At 34.3% G+C, this 14199-nt stretch overlaps 3 protein-coding genes across 3 annotated transcripts; all 3 read right to left on the bottom strand.

Annotated features, from left to right (window-relative positions):
• On the bottom strand, positions 516 to 2165 carry LOC107632438. The gene is made up of 2 exons (XM_016336117.2): positions 2004 to 2165; positions 516 to 1878 (listed from the first exon to the last, which is right to left on the bottom strand). Exon 2 carries the CDS (start codon positions 1832 to 1834, stop codon positions 584 to 586), a length of 1251 nt encoding a protein of 416 aa, XP_016191603.1. The 5' UTR covers positions 1835 to 1878; positions 2004 to 2165; the 3' UTR covers positions 516 to 583.
• Positions 8034 to 11132, bottom strand: LOC110269865. The gene is made up of 2 exons (XM_021117653.1): positions 10856 to 11132; positions 8034 to 9535 (listed from the first exon to the last, which is right to left on the bottom strand). The coding sequence occupies exon 2, from the start codon at positions 9350 to 9352 to the stop codon at positions 8102 to 8104; it is 1251 nt and encodes a 416-aa protein (XP_020973312.1). The 5' UTR covers positions 9353 to 9535; positions 10856 to 11132; the 3' UTR covers positions 8034 to 8101.
• Positions 10427 to 13851, bottom strand: LOC107629469 (probable prolyl 4-hydroxylase 10; the record flags this gene model as incomplete). Its single annotated transcript, XM_016332269.2, is given in 8 exon segments — positions 10427 to 10797; positions 11139 to 11226; positions 11647 to 11834; positions 11926 to 12055; positions 12285 to 12382; positions 12480 to 12577; positions 13455 to 13539; positions 13639 to 13851. Coding segments are annotated over 7 exon segments (879 nt in total). The 3' UTR covers positions 10427 to 10797; positions 11139 to 11149.

Raw genomic sequence — 14199 nt, 5'->3', positions numbered from 1 at the left:
ACAATGGTTTCGTTTTGAACTAATTTTAGGTTCATTCGAGGCGCATGTATTTCTGAATTCAAATTTATATGATGGGCAAGTTTCGTTTTGATAATATTTTCGATTCATTTAATCACCACAGAGAATCAGAATTAATAAAGATGTTAGCAAAATGTTAGTGTTGTTGGTGATGACGATAATAATAATGGAGGAGGAAAAAGAAAAAGAAAAAGAAGATAAAAAAATTCAAATAACAAAAAACAGGAGGAGGAGGAGATAAATGTAGTGGTGAGTGGTAACGATGATGATAATGAAAAAAATATGAAGAAGAAGGAGAAGAAGAAGGAGGAGGAGGAGGTGAAAGAAGGAGAAGAAGACGAAGCCTCGCATCATAAACTAAATAACTTGAATAAACTTGGATGTAAAATTACTTAAATGTGTAGCGGAACTCCATCCGAATACATAGATGTTAACTGAAAATAAAAAAAAAAAAGACACGATAAGTTGCAATGCTACCTTATCTCGAAACCAAATCACCACAATCAATCAAGGACATGGTACAAATCCTACTATAAAAAGCCACAGGAAATAACAAGAAAAGTTACTATAGTACACGTAATGTTTTATGGTAAAATCTTCCACCCTTAGAAGATGGCCAAACAAAGGCGTGGCGCATATAATTAGCAGGGTTCCAGTTCTTCATGATGTAGACACACTTCCTATGGACAGTCACTTTTAAGAAATCTCGCTCCATGGGAGGAGCCCCACTGTCAAGTTGCAATGCTGCAAAGTCCTCCAACAGGGACAGTGTGAAAACTGAGAAGCAGAGCGCCAATGATTTAGATCCAGAATCCAATAGATCTGCAGATAGTATTGCACACACCTTCCCGTTGCCAAGGTCAACAAGATTGACTCTGGCCATATCTGTTATCCAGGGTTGAAAACCCTCAAAAAACACATCAAGGCATTGATATAATGCGACGCGGCCATTCTGGTGGTTAACCAAAATGGCAAACACCTTCTCCAAAGGTGTGTTAAGAGGAAATCCCCCCAAATACTTATCATCGGTAAGGCAAACGGTGTAGTTGTTGCTGCTGCCAAGACCCAGAAGGGGCACAGAGATTTGTGGGGGATAAGTAGCACGATAGGAGCCAGTTTCAAGGCCACGATTGTATCTATCATTTATGAATTTCGAAAGATTGTTATCAGAGTCGGGTTCAACTGTCCAAGTCTCTTTTATGGGGTCGAAGTGGGCCAAATAGGAGTCTATCCCCCTCCCCGTGAACGATGAAAGAAAGACGGTGTTGTGGAGGACGAACATGACTAAGTCGGTACCTCTTTGGCTGTAGTCCGGAGGAGGGTTTAACGGTTTCCAAACTCTAGAACCGGGACAAAGAACGTAAAATCCAGAATCTATGAACCGTGGATTTATATAGAAGTAAACATGGCCTGAGACTGGCGTGTTTGCGATGAATGACCAGCAAAGAGGGGCGGGTACACCATCCAGTGATTCCGCAAGCTCAATTCTGCGCTCCTCAAATTTGAATTCGTAGATTCGCCAGCAGCCGGGTTTCCTTCCGAGATTTAGAGGCGGTGAGCTGGACACCGCCATATAGATCTTGGAGTCGAACTCGAAAGGACACAAATCACGCTCTGGATGTTGCAAAGAGAACTCGATCTTTGGTGGCGGAAGCAAATAAGTCCAATCTTTGACATCATCGTCTTGTTTCTTTAAATTGCTTAGTTTGATCACGAACAACTCTTCATAAGTAACAAGGCAAAGGCATGCTTCCTCCGCCATTTCAACCTGCTCCGTTTTTCGTTTTTTTCGCTCAGCTGCATCCAATTCCGCCATCACTCTCTCTGATCGAACAACGAGATCACGACTGTGCGGTGGTGCTGCGGCAGCAAAAAGCTAGAATTAGGGTAAAGTACTGGAGAGTTAAAGGAAAAAGAAAGAAGGGGCTGTTGGCGAGCCACTAGGGTTTCGAATATCAACTTATTCTCTCTATATATACACATACCAGCACCAGAAGATTCGAGCACTGCACAGGTTGAAGATATCTGATGGCCAAACCACTTTATTAGACGCAAATTTCACGGAAGATTATATTATGGTTTTGAAATTGCACAGACTATACACTTATCCTAAATCCTAATGCTTTATTTTTAAACAAACTATAAGAATATATATCATAAAAAACATTCCTAAAAAATAACATTCATAAATTTATAATAACAAAAAATATTAAACGATAATACATAATTTAAATGAAACACGTAAAAATTGTTCAAATGAAAAAAATCATAATGCATTTTATTTATATATATACACATGAAAATTATTGTCGTAATGCTTCATTTTTAAACAAAATATAAATTGATGAATGTTACTTTTATATAAGAATGTTAATTATTCATAGTAATGTGTTTTATATTTTGTTTTATTTTTATTCAATAAAATTTGATGTGTTAGGTTTTTGGTTATTAATTGGATAAATAAACACTTAAATTGATTCTTAAAGAATTGCTCGGATGCTTTGGTTTTTAACAAATTTAAAATTTTTATTTTTTTAAAAGTCTTCGTGAATTACTTCCATGGAACATATTGACCTTCCGTCGTTTATTTGAAAAAAAATCTAATTTTAAAGTATCATTTTTGGAAACTTAATTACCTTATAATAAAATTTATTAAGAATTTATTTGTCCAATAAGTATATTAAAAATTTAATTGAGAACAATAGAAAAATAATCTGTTTGGTGAGAGTAATTTTTAAAAGCTTCTAGAGAACAACAATTTATTAAAAACTAATTTATCCGATCTAAAATTTTTGGTGTTTACTTTATGCATATAAATTATGTCAAGGTTATTGAGTATTTTTATTTTTGTGCATAGATCGTTAGATTATTGATTTTATGTACAATTTTGTAAATTCATTACCCTTTTCACTATTTATGTGTTAAAGAATAATATTAAATTTATAAGAAAATAGAGGTAGATCACCGTAATTTATGTATTTTTTTGTTGGAAAAATTAAAATTTAATAAGAATCTGTCTAACAGCGGAAGCACAAAAAATAATTTTCTCACAACTTATGCGATTAAATAGGCAATACTAAAGATACTACAAGCAACAAATATAATGGTAGAAATTAAATAATCAAACACCAGAATTTTATCGTGGGAAAACTCCAAAAAGAGGGACAAAAAATCCACGGGACCTAGTTCAGTAAAATCTTTCACTATTAAAATAATGGATACACAAATAGTCTTTCTAATAACACTAGTGCATAACCAAGGTTCTGAAAACCGGACCGAACCGACCGATTGAACCGATCCGACCGAAAACCAACAATATAAACGGTTTGGTTCTTTACTTAAAACCGCTTATCATAGAACCGGAAGTTAGATTAATATTTAATAATATAAATATTTTTTACACATAATTTTTTTTAAAGTACGGGGACAAATAAATTATTGTAATGGAGGCAATTCTCTCTCTCTCTCTCTATATATATAGTCTTTTGAAAATTCAATGGGGATAATTACCCCCCACACCTCTGCACATAAATCCGTCTCTGATCCTACATAAGAAATTATTTGAGAATATAAGTTAAAGAAAACTTATACCTACACAATTAAACGAATCCTTCTCGTGTAGTGTGTGTATATATTAACAACTTTTAAGTTTGTAGTAAAATGATATGATGCATTAAATCGATACGTATGTTTTTTTGACAACATCGCTCTTATGTTTTTTTGGTTCCATTTGTTCTTAACTTTTTGCTCTCCTAGTTATGTATAGGGCTTTGTACAGAGTAGTATATTATCACATATGAATTAGACGTGCGTGTAAAGAATTTCTTTACACCATATAAATTTTAATCTATATGCATGCGTGTATTTTATTTTGGGTAAAGTATATTTTTTGTTCCTGAAGTTTAGTAAAAATTTTAAAAATATTTCTAAATTTTATTTTGTTTTAATTTTATTTCAAAAATTTTCGATTTGCATTAAATATACTCTTAACGACTAAATTTTCAAAAAATTTAAGACTAATAGAACAATAATGCATGAAAATTATGCTTAATTTGTTTGTGTTGAAGGTTGTTCTTATGAAATTATTGTTGAATTGGTCTTAAATTTTTTGAAAAATTAGCCATCGGGAATATATTTGATGCAAATCGAAAACTTTTGAGATAAAATTGAAACAAAATAAAACTTATAGGTATTTTTAAAATTTTTGTCAAACTTCAAGGACAAAAGGTATATTTTATCCTTTTATTTTTAGAAATAATTATCTTCGAAAGAATATAGACTAATAAAAACCCTTTATAGCAAAATTGACCACATTAGCTTATTTTGTTTAATAATGGCTATAAAAATTTGAATTAGATAAATCTCCAACCATTTATAAACTTGGTTTGAATTTAATTTCCTTCTTCATTCTTATTTATTGCTTTTTTAGTCTAATCAATAATGTAATCAGGTGATATAACGATAACATTATAAATATGATTCAAGTCTAATTTTTAAAATGATTTTTTTTAAACAAGAGTCATTCTAACTTTATGTGAAATTTCAAACTATTTCTTTTCTTTATTCATACGTGGTTAAAAATGGCTCAGAAATAATATACACGAAGTATAAATTCAATTAATTATTTAAAATGCATTATGTATTTTGAAATAAAAAACCCTGAGAGTTGATCATTCATAAATTAACATGAATAAAAAATATCAAAATGTAAACCTTTTTCTTAGTCAAATAATTTTAAGTTAAAAATTTAAAATATTAAATTTAAAGAAAAAAAACTATGATTTTACTAAAGAAATGAGAAGAGAATAGCATATAAGTATGCTGCATTTGTTTGTAGAGACAGGATATTGAGACAGAGACATAGAATTATAAAATTGTGTTTGATAAAAAAGACATAGACAAAGACAATGTGTCCAAAGACACTGAATATTAATGTATTTTGTATTTATCCTAATATAAAGGACATAGAGATACCAATAAGAGACACAACTTATTTTTTATTTTTGTTCATTATTCTTGTTAATTTTTCATAATTATATTTTTTATTATTATATTTTTTGTCACAAATTTTTTGAATGAAAAAGATGAGAATAAATTGAATTTTCTTAATTTGTTCTAATTTATCACCAAATAAAATACAAGAACGCAAGATTTTGTATCTCTATCCTTTATGTCTTATTCTCAATATCTTGTTTTGTCCTGTTCTCAGAAACAAACGCAACTCAAAATACTTTAGATCGAAACACAAATCCCTCCAGCAACGCCGCCTCCCACAGTTTTGAAATTGCGAGTGACGCCGACCTCGGCAGCCATGCCGGAGGCAACCATGGAAAGAAACTTAAAAATTTTTACTTATGCCAAAATTTTAAGAGCAATTTAAAAATTTGATAATGTAGACTTTAAAAGTGTTATATAAAATATTTGCAGACAAGAATATGATGAGTTTGGAAAATTCGAATGATTATGATGGTCAAATATTAATTAAAAAATTATTAATTTAATATTTGTTTCTAATTATTTAGTTAATGAGGTTGTTAGTGTGCAGAAAAAATAAAATGAATTTTTATGTTGTTGTTGGGCTAAAAAGCAATATAAGCCCAATGTGATAAAAATGTGATCAATCTTTGTGCAAAAATATTCCATGCAATGTGGCTGAATTATTTAAAAGGGAGAGCAAAGCTAATTGGGTTAAAAACCAGTGTACAGCCCAAAACAATTATTCTTTGTATAGAATTCAAATTTCAATCCAATTTAATGCATGCATTGGTTACCAGAACTTATATTCCATTTTGGTTAAATGTTCACATAAGTAACTGAAAATCACAATTCAATTTCATTTAATATTGTATTGAAAGATTTGTATCTTATCTCTCCTCTCTCTTCTTTGCTATTTGGTCACTTCACTCAGGAAAGAAGAATGAACAAGTTATCAGAAGAGAAGTACAAATACAGTGAGGCTAATGGAAGAAGAAAATGTTAGGATGATGATGACCTTTGCAAAAAGGAAGATCCGAAACATGGTGTAGCTAGATCTTTACCATTGAAGGCACGATTTTGAAGAGGAGCTTCAAGATCTTCCATGCCAAGAATAGGAGAGATCCGTCTCGGTCAAAGAAGAAGATCTCAGTGGATAAAGCTCTTTTCCATTTTTGTTATTCCAAAAGAGAAGGAAGCCTCTGAAGCTACGGATAGGAAGAAGCAAAAAGAAAAAGCATGAAGCTGTCAAAGATCAGAGGTTCATCAAGGGTCAGAGTCCTTTCTTGAAGCCAAAGTCAAGATCAAGGGCTCAGAGTGAAAGAGCTTGATGAGAAGGGATGAGAGAGGTACATGCATGTTGGTTCTGTTTCGGTTTTTTCTCTCTCTTCTCTCTGTCCGAACTGGCTATTTGTTGGAGAAGATGTTGCTGGCTTGGTTGAACCGGTTTTAATCTTGGAAGCTTCCCCTTCTATAATAAGGCTGAACGGCCAAGGGTTGAGACAAGGAGAGTAAACACAGAGTTCTTATAGTTACCCTAAACTAACAGAGTTCTTCTCCTTCAATGGGTTTTATTTTGTATTGAGCAAAATTAAAGAAAAAGTCATAGATGTCTCAGAGTTTCTTTGTACATCTGTATGTTGTGTTTCATGATCCTGTGGGGATTCCCTTGCAAGTTGGGTTAGCACTTTGCGGTTGAAAGTTTGGTAGGAGTTCAAGTCAAGTTCAGATTTGAGGATAGAATTTGGATTTGTCCCAGATAGGATTGGATAGATCCTAGGGAAGAATCGGTGTATGTAATCTGATGATTATAGTGAAATTCTGTCACTGTTGTGATGAAGACTGGATGTAGGCTGCATTGCACTTAGCAGCTGAACCAGGATACTTTTGGGTGTGATTCTCTCTTTCTCTTCTACTCCTATTATGTTTCTGTTACGTTGGAGACAAAATTAAAAAATATCTTCTAACCGATTATGAGACAAAAAAAAATATCTTTTGACTTGTTATAAGACAAAAAGCAAAAATATCTCCTAAAATTATTTTAAAAGTCAAAAAATAATATTCAACAAAAAAAACTAAAATTCAACCCCACTGATTACCATCAGAATCTACTTGTCCAAACTAATGGGTATGGTATAGGATTTCAGCACAATATGTTTGCCACTCAATCAAGTGGGAAGACACTTCACAGCGATTATTTTTACTTTTGATCTAGTATTATTCAATTGACGAAATTAACTCAATAAAGCCGTGCATGCAACAACGCTAATAAATTTTGTAAAGTAAATATGTTTTCCAAGTTTAAATTAAAATCTAAAAAGTTTCACATATCTTAATGAGTAATTTTTCACATCCAAACAATTTTACATTTAAATTCATCCAAATGATTTGAGTTACGCGTTTCTTTTTCTCGTTTTCTTTCTCCTCTTGCACTTTTCAAATTTGCGCATGCGTTCTTCTTCTTCTTATCATTATCATCGAATTCGAATTTATATAATGGACAATTTTCAGTTCATTTGGCATTATACAATGGTTTCGTTTTGAACTAATTTTAGGTTCATTCGAGGCGCATGTATTTCTGAATTCAAATTTATATGATGGGCAAGTTTCGTTTTGATAATATTTTCGATTCATTTAATCACCACAGAGAATCAGAATTAATAAAGATGTTAGCAAAATGTTAGTGTTGTTGGTGATGACGATAATAATAATGGAGGAGGAAAAAGAAAAAGAAAAAGAAGATAAAAAAATTCAAATAACAAAAAACAGGAGGAGGAGGAGATAAATGTAGTGGTGAGTGGTAACGATGATGATAATGAAAAAAATATGAAGAAGAAGGAGAAGAAGAAGGAGGAGGAGGAGGTGAAAGAAGGAGAAGAAGACGAAGCCTCGCATCATAAACTAAATAACTTGAATAAACTTGGATGTAAAATTACTTAAATGTGTAGCGGAACTCCATCCGAATACATAGATGTTAACTGAAAATAAAAAAAAAAAAGACACGATAAGTTGCAATGCTACCTTATCTCGAAACCAAATCACCACAATCAATCAAGGACATGGTACAAATCCTACTATAAAAAGCCACAGGAAATAACAAGAAAAGTTACTATAGTACACGTAATGTTTTATGGTAAAATCTTCCACCCTTAGAAGATGGCCAAACAAAGGCGTGGCGCATATAATTAGCAGGGTTCCAGTTCTTCATGATGTAGACACACTTCCTATGGACAGTCACTTTTAAGAAATCTCGCTCCATGGGAGGAGCCCCACTGTCAAGTTGCAATGCTGCAAAGTCCTCCAACAGGGACAGTGTGAAAACTGAGAAGCAGAGCGCCAATGATTTAGATCCAGAATCCAATAGATCTGCAGATAGTATTGCACACACCTTCCCGTTGCCAAGGTCAACAAGATTGACTCTGGCCATATCTGTTATCCAGGGTTGAAAACCCTCAAAAAACACATCAAGGCATTGATATAATGCGACGCGGCCATTCTGGTGGTTAACCAAAATGGCAAACACCTTCTCCAAAGGTGTGTTAAGAGGAAATCCCCCCAAATACTTATCATCGGTAAGGCAAACGGTGTAGTTGTTGCTGCTGCCAAGACCCAGAAGGGGCACAGAGATTTGTGGGGGATAAGTAGCACGATAGGAGCCAGTTTCAAGGCCACGATTGTATCTATCATTTATGAATTTCGAAAGATTGTTATCAGAGTCGGGTTCAACTGTCCAAGTCTCTTTTATGGGGTCGAAGTGGGCCAAATAGGAGTCTATCCCCCTCCCCGTGAACGATGAAAGAAAGACGGTGTTGTGGAGGACGAACATGACTAAGTCGGTACCTCTTTGGCTGTAGTCCGGAGGAGGGTTTAACGGTTTCCAAACTCTAGAACCGGGACAAAGAACGTAAAATCCAGAATCTATGAACCGTGGATTTATATAGAAGTAAACATGGCCTGAGACTGGCGTGTTTGCGATGAATGACCAGCAAAGAGGGGCGGGTACACCATCCAGTGATTCCGCAAGCTCAATTCTGCGCTCCTCAAATTTGAATTCGTAGATTCGCCAGCAGCCGGGTTTCTTTGTGAGATTCTGACGCGGTGCTGCGGACGGCGCCATATAGATCTTGGAGTCGAACTCGAAAGGACACAAATCACGCTCTGGAAGTTGCAAAGAGAACTCGATCTTTGGTGGCGGAAGCAAATAAGTCCAATCTTTGACATCATCGTCTTGTTTCTTTAAATTGCTTAGTTTGATCACGAACAACTCTTCATAAGTAACAAGGCAAAGGCATGCTTCCTCCGCCATTTCAACCTGCTCCGTTTTTCGTTTTTTTCGCTCAGCTGCATCCAATTCCGCCATCACTCTCTCTGATCGAACAACGAGATCACGACTGTGCGGTGGTGCTGCGGCAGCAAAAAGCTAGAATTAGGGTAAAGTACTGAAGAGTTAAAGGAGAAAGAAAGAAGGGGCTGTTGGCGGCGAGCCACTAGGGACTTCGTTGCATGCGTTAGACGCTTCAGTGCTTCTCAGTTACGATTAGGACTTGAAAAAAAAAAAAATTGCACCGTGAAAAAAGGTGCATATGAGTAATTAATTTTAAAAGAGTGACAGATTAGTAAAAGAAAGCCAAGTATACTTTCTCTATACCGAATGAAATCAAATATTTATCTATTTCATCTGAATTTATGTCTTATTTGATAACGGTTTTTTTTTTTTGGGGTAAAAGGTATTTTTGTGTGTGAGTTTTTTGTCATTGATATTAACTTGTGTTAAGGTTATTCTTTTTTTTTTTGGTTTCCCACGGTATCCCCTAACCCGGCAGGTCAAGGACTAATCCGTCGCGGTACTGAGCTCCATTTAAGGGTTTGCCGCTGGCCAATGAGTTGCTGTATGCACAAGGCGGATTCGAACCCCCGACACTTGCTTAAGCGGACTAGTGAGCTAACCACTAGACCAACCCAACTTGGCTAATATCTAGCACTGTTATACCCACAGATATGCAGCTCAATCATGTAATCCATACTCACAAATATGAAGCCCAATCCTATATAGACTCTAAATAGTGTAAAATGTAAGATATAGATGAGCCCAGAAGATATTCATTGACAAAAATAAAAGGTGGTCTGAAAAGGTAAGAGAAACGAAACTGCATGCTCCTTTAAAATGACCTTAAAAGGTAACAACAAACAAATAACTAGTCTTGAACTTTTATTTTTTTTATAACCTTATAAAAAAATTTCTAACTTAATTAGCAAATTATTCTTTTAACTCTGAAACATTAATATAATTAATAAAAAATTAAAATTTATTTAATTAACAAAAAAATGTGACACTCCTTATTTACTAAGGAGCATTTATGGGCATCCAAAAAGCCAGAATCCATCCTATGACAAAATCATCACTGCACAATGAGCATAAATCACAAATATTTTTGCAATATAAGTCCCTCTCAATAGTGGCCTTTCAATGAATAAGGTAACTAAATTGAACTCTGGGTATAGATAGTTCTGGTAATATACTCAGTCAATATATTATTGTCTTGCAAATTCACAAATATGTATATGTAAAAACTTATTAAATATTTACTAATAATAATACAACTGAAAAAGGGGTACCTAAAAGGAATTAGTTTGAGGTACGTTACAAGAACCAAAAAATTACAGAGGGATGCCGCATCATTCAGTAAATAACATTTCTTTTCAGCTGTGAAAGCATGATCATCAGATATTTTTAGCTCAGACTATGATTTGGTACAACATTAGCATCAATGAACTCAGAGAGAAGGCCTAGAGAAGTTAATCAACCTGCCAGATGAATAGCAATAACTACCATATTAATTTCAATAAATAAAAGAAAATAAACCTCCAATCTCATGTTTGTAGGACAAAGTAGCCCCTTGCCATTGAAAATTGACAAATTCGTCCATCAACATTCCCTGATTAGATCCTTCAACATTATGGAAAAGTTAACATTTTAATCCTTCCATACATGCATAGATTTTGTATCGAAAGACTAATTCGACACCCTTTTTAAGAATGGTTTAGGGTTGAATTTTCATTTTCAAACTCTGAGGAACAATTTTACCATAGCCTCAACTGCAGATTTATGTTTATGTTAGTACTACAAGAAACTAGAGGAAATTTACCTGTGGTATATTTAATTTATTTTGTATTCATTGATACGCATCCATTTGGTGCACGACCATTTATCACCCTTAATCACTGGACAACCACCTAGAAAAAATTGTTGTATAGAAACAAAGAAGCTTGTAGTTGTTAGTTTATCTTCTACAAAAGAGAAAGCTTGTTGATAAAACTAGCAGCTCAATAATACTTGGAATTAATTGCATTTTATCCTCTGAACTTTGTTGATTTACAAATCAACCTTCCAAACTTCCTTAATGTGACAATTTTCTAACAAAAGTTGAATAACATGAAAAGTTCAGGGAAGGCATTTCCAGATAACCAAAAGTTCAAACGGGTATATATAGTGCACTTATTTTGAGCAAAATCCACATTTAGGAAAGTTTAAGGAATTGATTTGCACATTAGGGACTAAAGTAAACATAGGATAAATTTAAGGGAATAAAGTGTAATTAACCATAATAATTAATCCTTACAATGATGACCGTGATGATAACAAGAGAAACTAACCATGCAAACTTGATGGGTCTAAAGTTGCATCAGGCTTCATGCTCCAAAAAAGCAAAGCATCCCCCCTCTTCGGCTTAATTGAAAGACCTTTCTTTCCACACTCGGAAAGCTCATTCCACCATGGCACAGAGCTGATATTTCCCTTGGCAGCTGGGAACACAGTCTCACCCCCTTCTTCAACATCTGAGCTGTATCATGAGAACCAAAAAGCATGCAGCTTTAACATCTGTCTTCATATCCATGAAGAATTGAAGTTAATCAGCAACTAAATTCACTTACAGGTACATCAGTACTGTCGCTATACGCTGGCCCCCGTTCTGTGTGTTAAATTCATCCAAAAAGTAGTCATAATGAGGCTCATACTTTTGTCCAACTTCATAGTGGAGAACTTGAAGTCCTTCACCCTGCTCTGTATAATATGAAACATTGTTTATGTTATGGTTTCTTCAAGCACACCAATGAAGAATAACATTAATTTTAGCACCACAGTCCAGATAGAGGGACACAAAACATGTGGGAGTGGTAGAGTCTAGAGCTAATACACATATGTTATTTTAAGTAAAATCAAATCATTGATTTAATTTCACCAAACAATGAAAAATCATACAAAAAAGGAGGTCATAGATGAGAATACATACCTATAGGTATAAAAGTAAAATCAGCAATTCTCTTCTCTATATTCCTCACAACTTTATCACGTCCTCTGGCTAGAAAAGTACCAGAGCTTGTCCTTACTCTGAACGAAAAAAGGAATTTGTTCAAATAAGGTTCAGCATCGGAGAGTGTCAAGGGAAACATAAACAAGAAACGGATATTTATTTTCGATATCTAACCTGCTGTCTTTACTCTTCCCAGTTGTACTATCTACAACGGATGACTTATGCATATTTGGCTTGGCTATATTGATTAGATATTCACATTCTGCTTTGGTCTGCTCAGATTAATCAGCTAAGTTTCAGTACTTGGAAAGTGTATAGATTGCAATAGTGTATTACATTACATTAATACTACAATAGAGCATGCACCTTAGACAATAATTTAACACAGTATAGACACATTATGCCAAAAGTCAAAGGTAGATTCAGATTCCAGAAATAACATCTTGATGAGTTATAATCACTCATATATTGCAGAAGTGATTTTTGAATCTGATTTTACACTCCCCTACTAAACAACAATAAACAAAAACCTTCCATCAACCATTACATTCATCTCTTACATGGATCGATACCAATTCATTTACACGCATTTTCATTGATCTCAATCTTATGCTAACATAAACAAAATTGTGTTCCTTTAATCCACACTGATTTTTCCGAAAAGCTACTATTTCAGCTTCTACCAACCAAAAAAAAAAAATCTCAAAACTAGCATTTTGAAAAATCCTAATTATTTTTTAATTTGATCCTAATCATATATGAAAATCGTTTTTTTTTTCAGTATAAAAAGTAATTTTAGAGGTAAAAAATAAGCTGAAACAAATTACAAAATACAAATGCAAGTTAGTTCTTTATCCCTCAAAATCTAAAATTGGCATCAAGTCAACTCAGTCCCCAATCCATATATAAACATCAAACTACTGAAGTGATAGCTTGAATCGCCAACTTGGTTAGTCGAATGGTCATCTCACTTGTTCACTCAAGTAATGGTGGAGAATTCAAATCTCGTCTTATACACGCAATAATAATTGACCAATATAAAATCTTTAAATGTAGCTCAGATCCGCGGCTCACCAAGGACTGAGATATTATGAGAAATAACAAAAAAGTTGACCGCCAAAAAAAAAGAGAAAGTTTTTGTGGACTAACCAGAAAATTATGATAGATAAAAGCACGAGGCTCCCAAGAAACTACTTCAATCCAGTGTTCTCCATTGCCATCGTCGTCTTCGCCTCTGCAATCAGAACAGAAAACAGAGAAAGCGAACAAGTTTGAAAACGAAACGATGAAGATGAATTGGAAGGAGCGGTAGCTAGCTATGATGATTACGTACGTGTGGAGAGTGTTATGAGCGATGTGAGTGAGGTCGTTGGGTTTTGAAACGTGGTGGTTTGAGGCGGTTGGAATGGAGAGGATTCCGAGCGCCAGAAGGATCAAAACAAGGAATGTGAAGATGAGGAGTGAGGTGAGGATCATGGAGGAGGACGACGTCGTTTTGCGAGCAGGCTGAAACCTCGAGTACCTTGGCTTCGCCATTATTATTATTGAGAGAGAGAGCTGAGAAGTATGTAAGATCTGGAAATGAAGGCGCGTGGTGTTTTATATTTGTATGTAGAGAGAGAAAGATGAGAAAGTAGAGGGAAGGTGGAGAATTTTCAAATGATTTTCGTTGACAATGTGACTGAGAGAGAGAGAGATTTTGATGAGAATGTGATTCTGTGTGCTTTCATCCTTGGGTTTCTCTGACTCTGGGGGTGGTATGATTATTGATGAATAATGATGAGTGATTACTTGTCAGATTGTTATTCTTTTTGGTACGTGTTACTATGTTACTGTCACTATTATACCAAGTTCAAGAGAAAAGCCTCTACTAAATTGCTATAATTGAGACACC

This window comes from Arachis ipaensis, chromosome B03 (assembly GCF_000816755.2).
Source record: "Arachis ipaensis cultivar K30076 chromosome B03, Araip1.1, whole genome shotgun sequence".
Taxonomy (NCBI): domain Eukaryota; kingdom Viridiplantae; phylum Streptophyta; class Magnoliopsida; order Fabales; family Fabaceae; genus Arachis; species Arachis ipaensis.
This window is presented reverse-complemented; position numbering and strand designations above follow the sequence as displayed.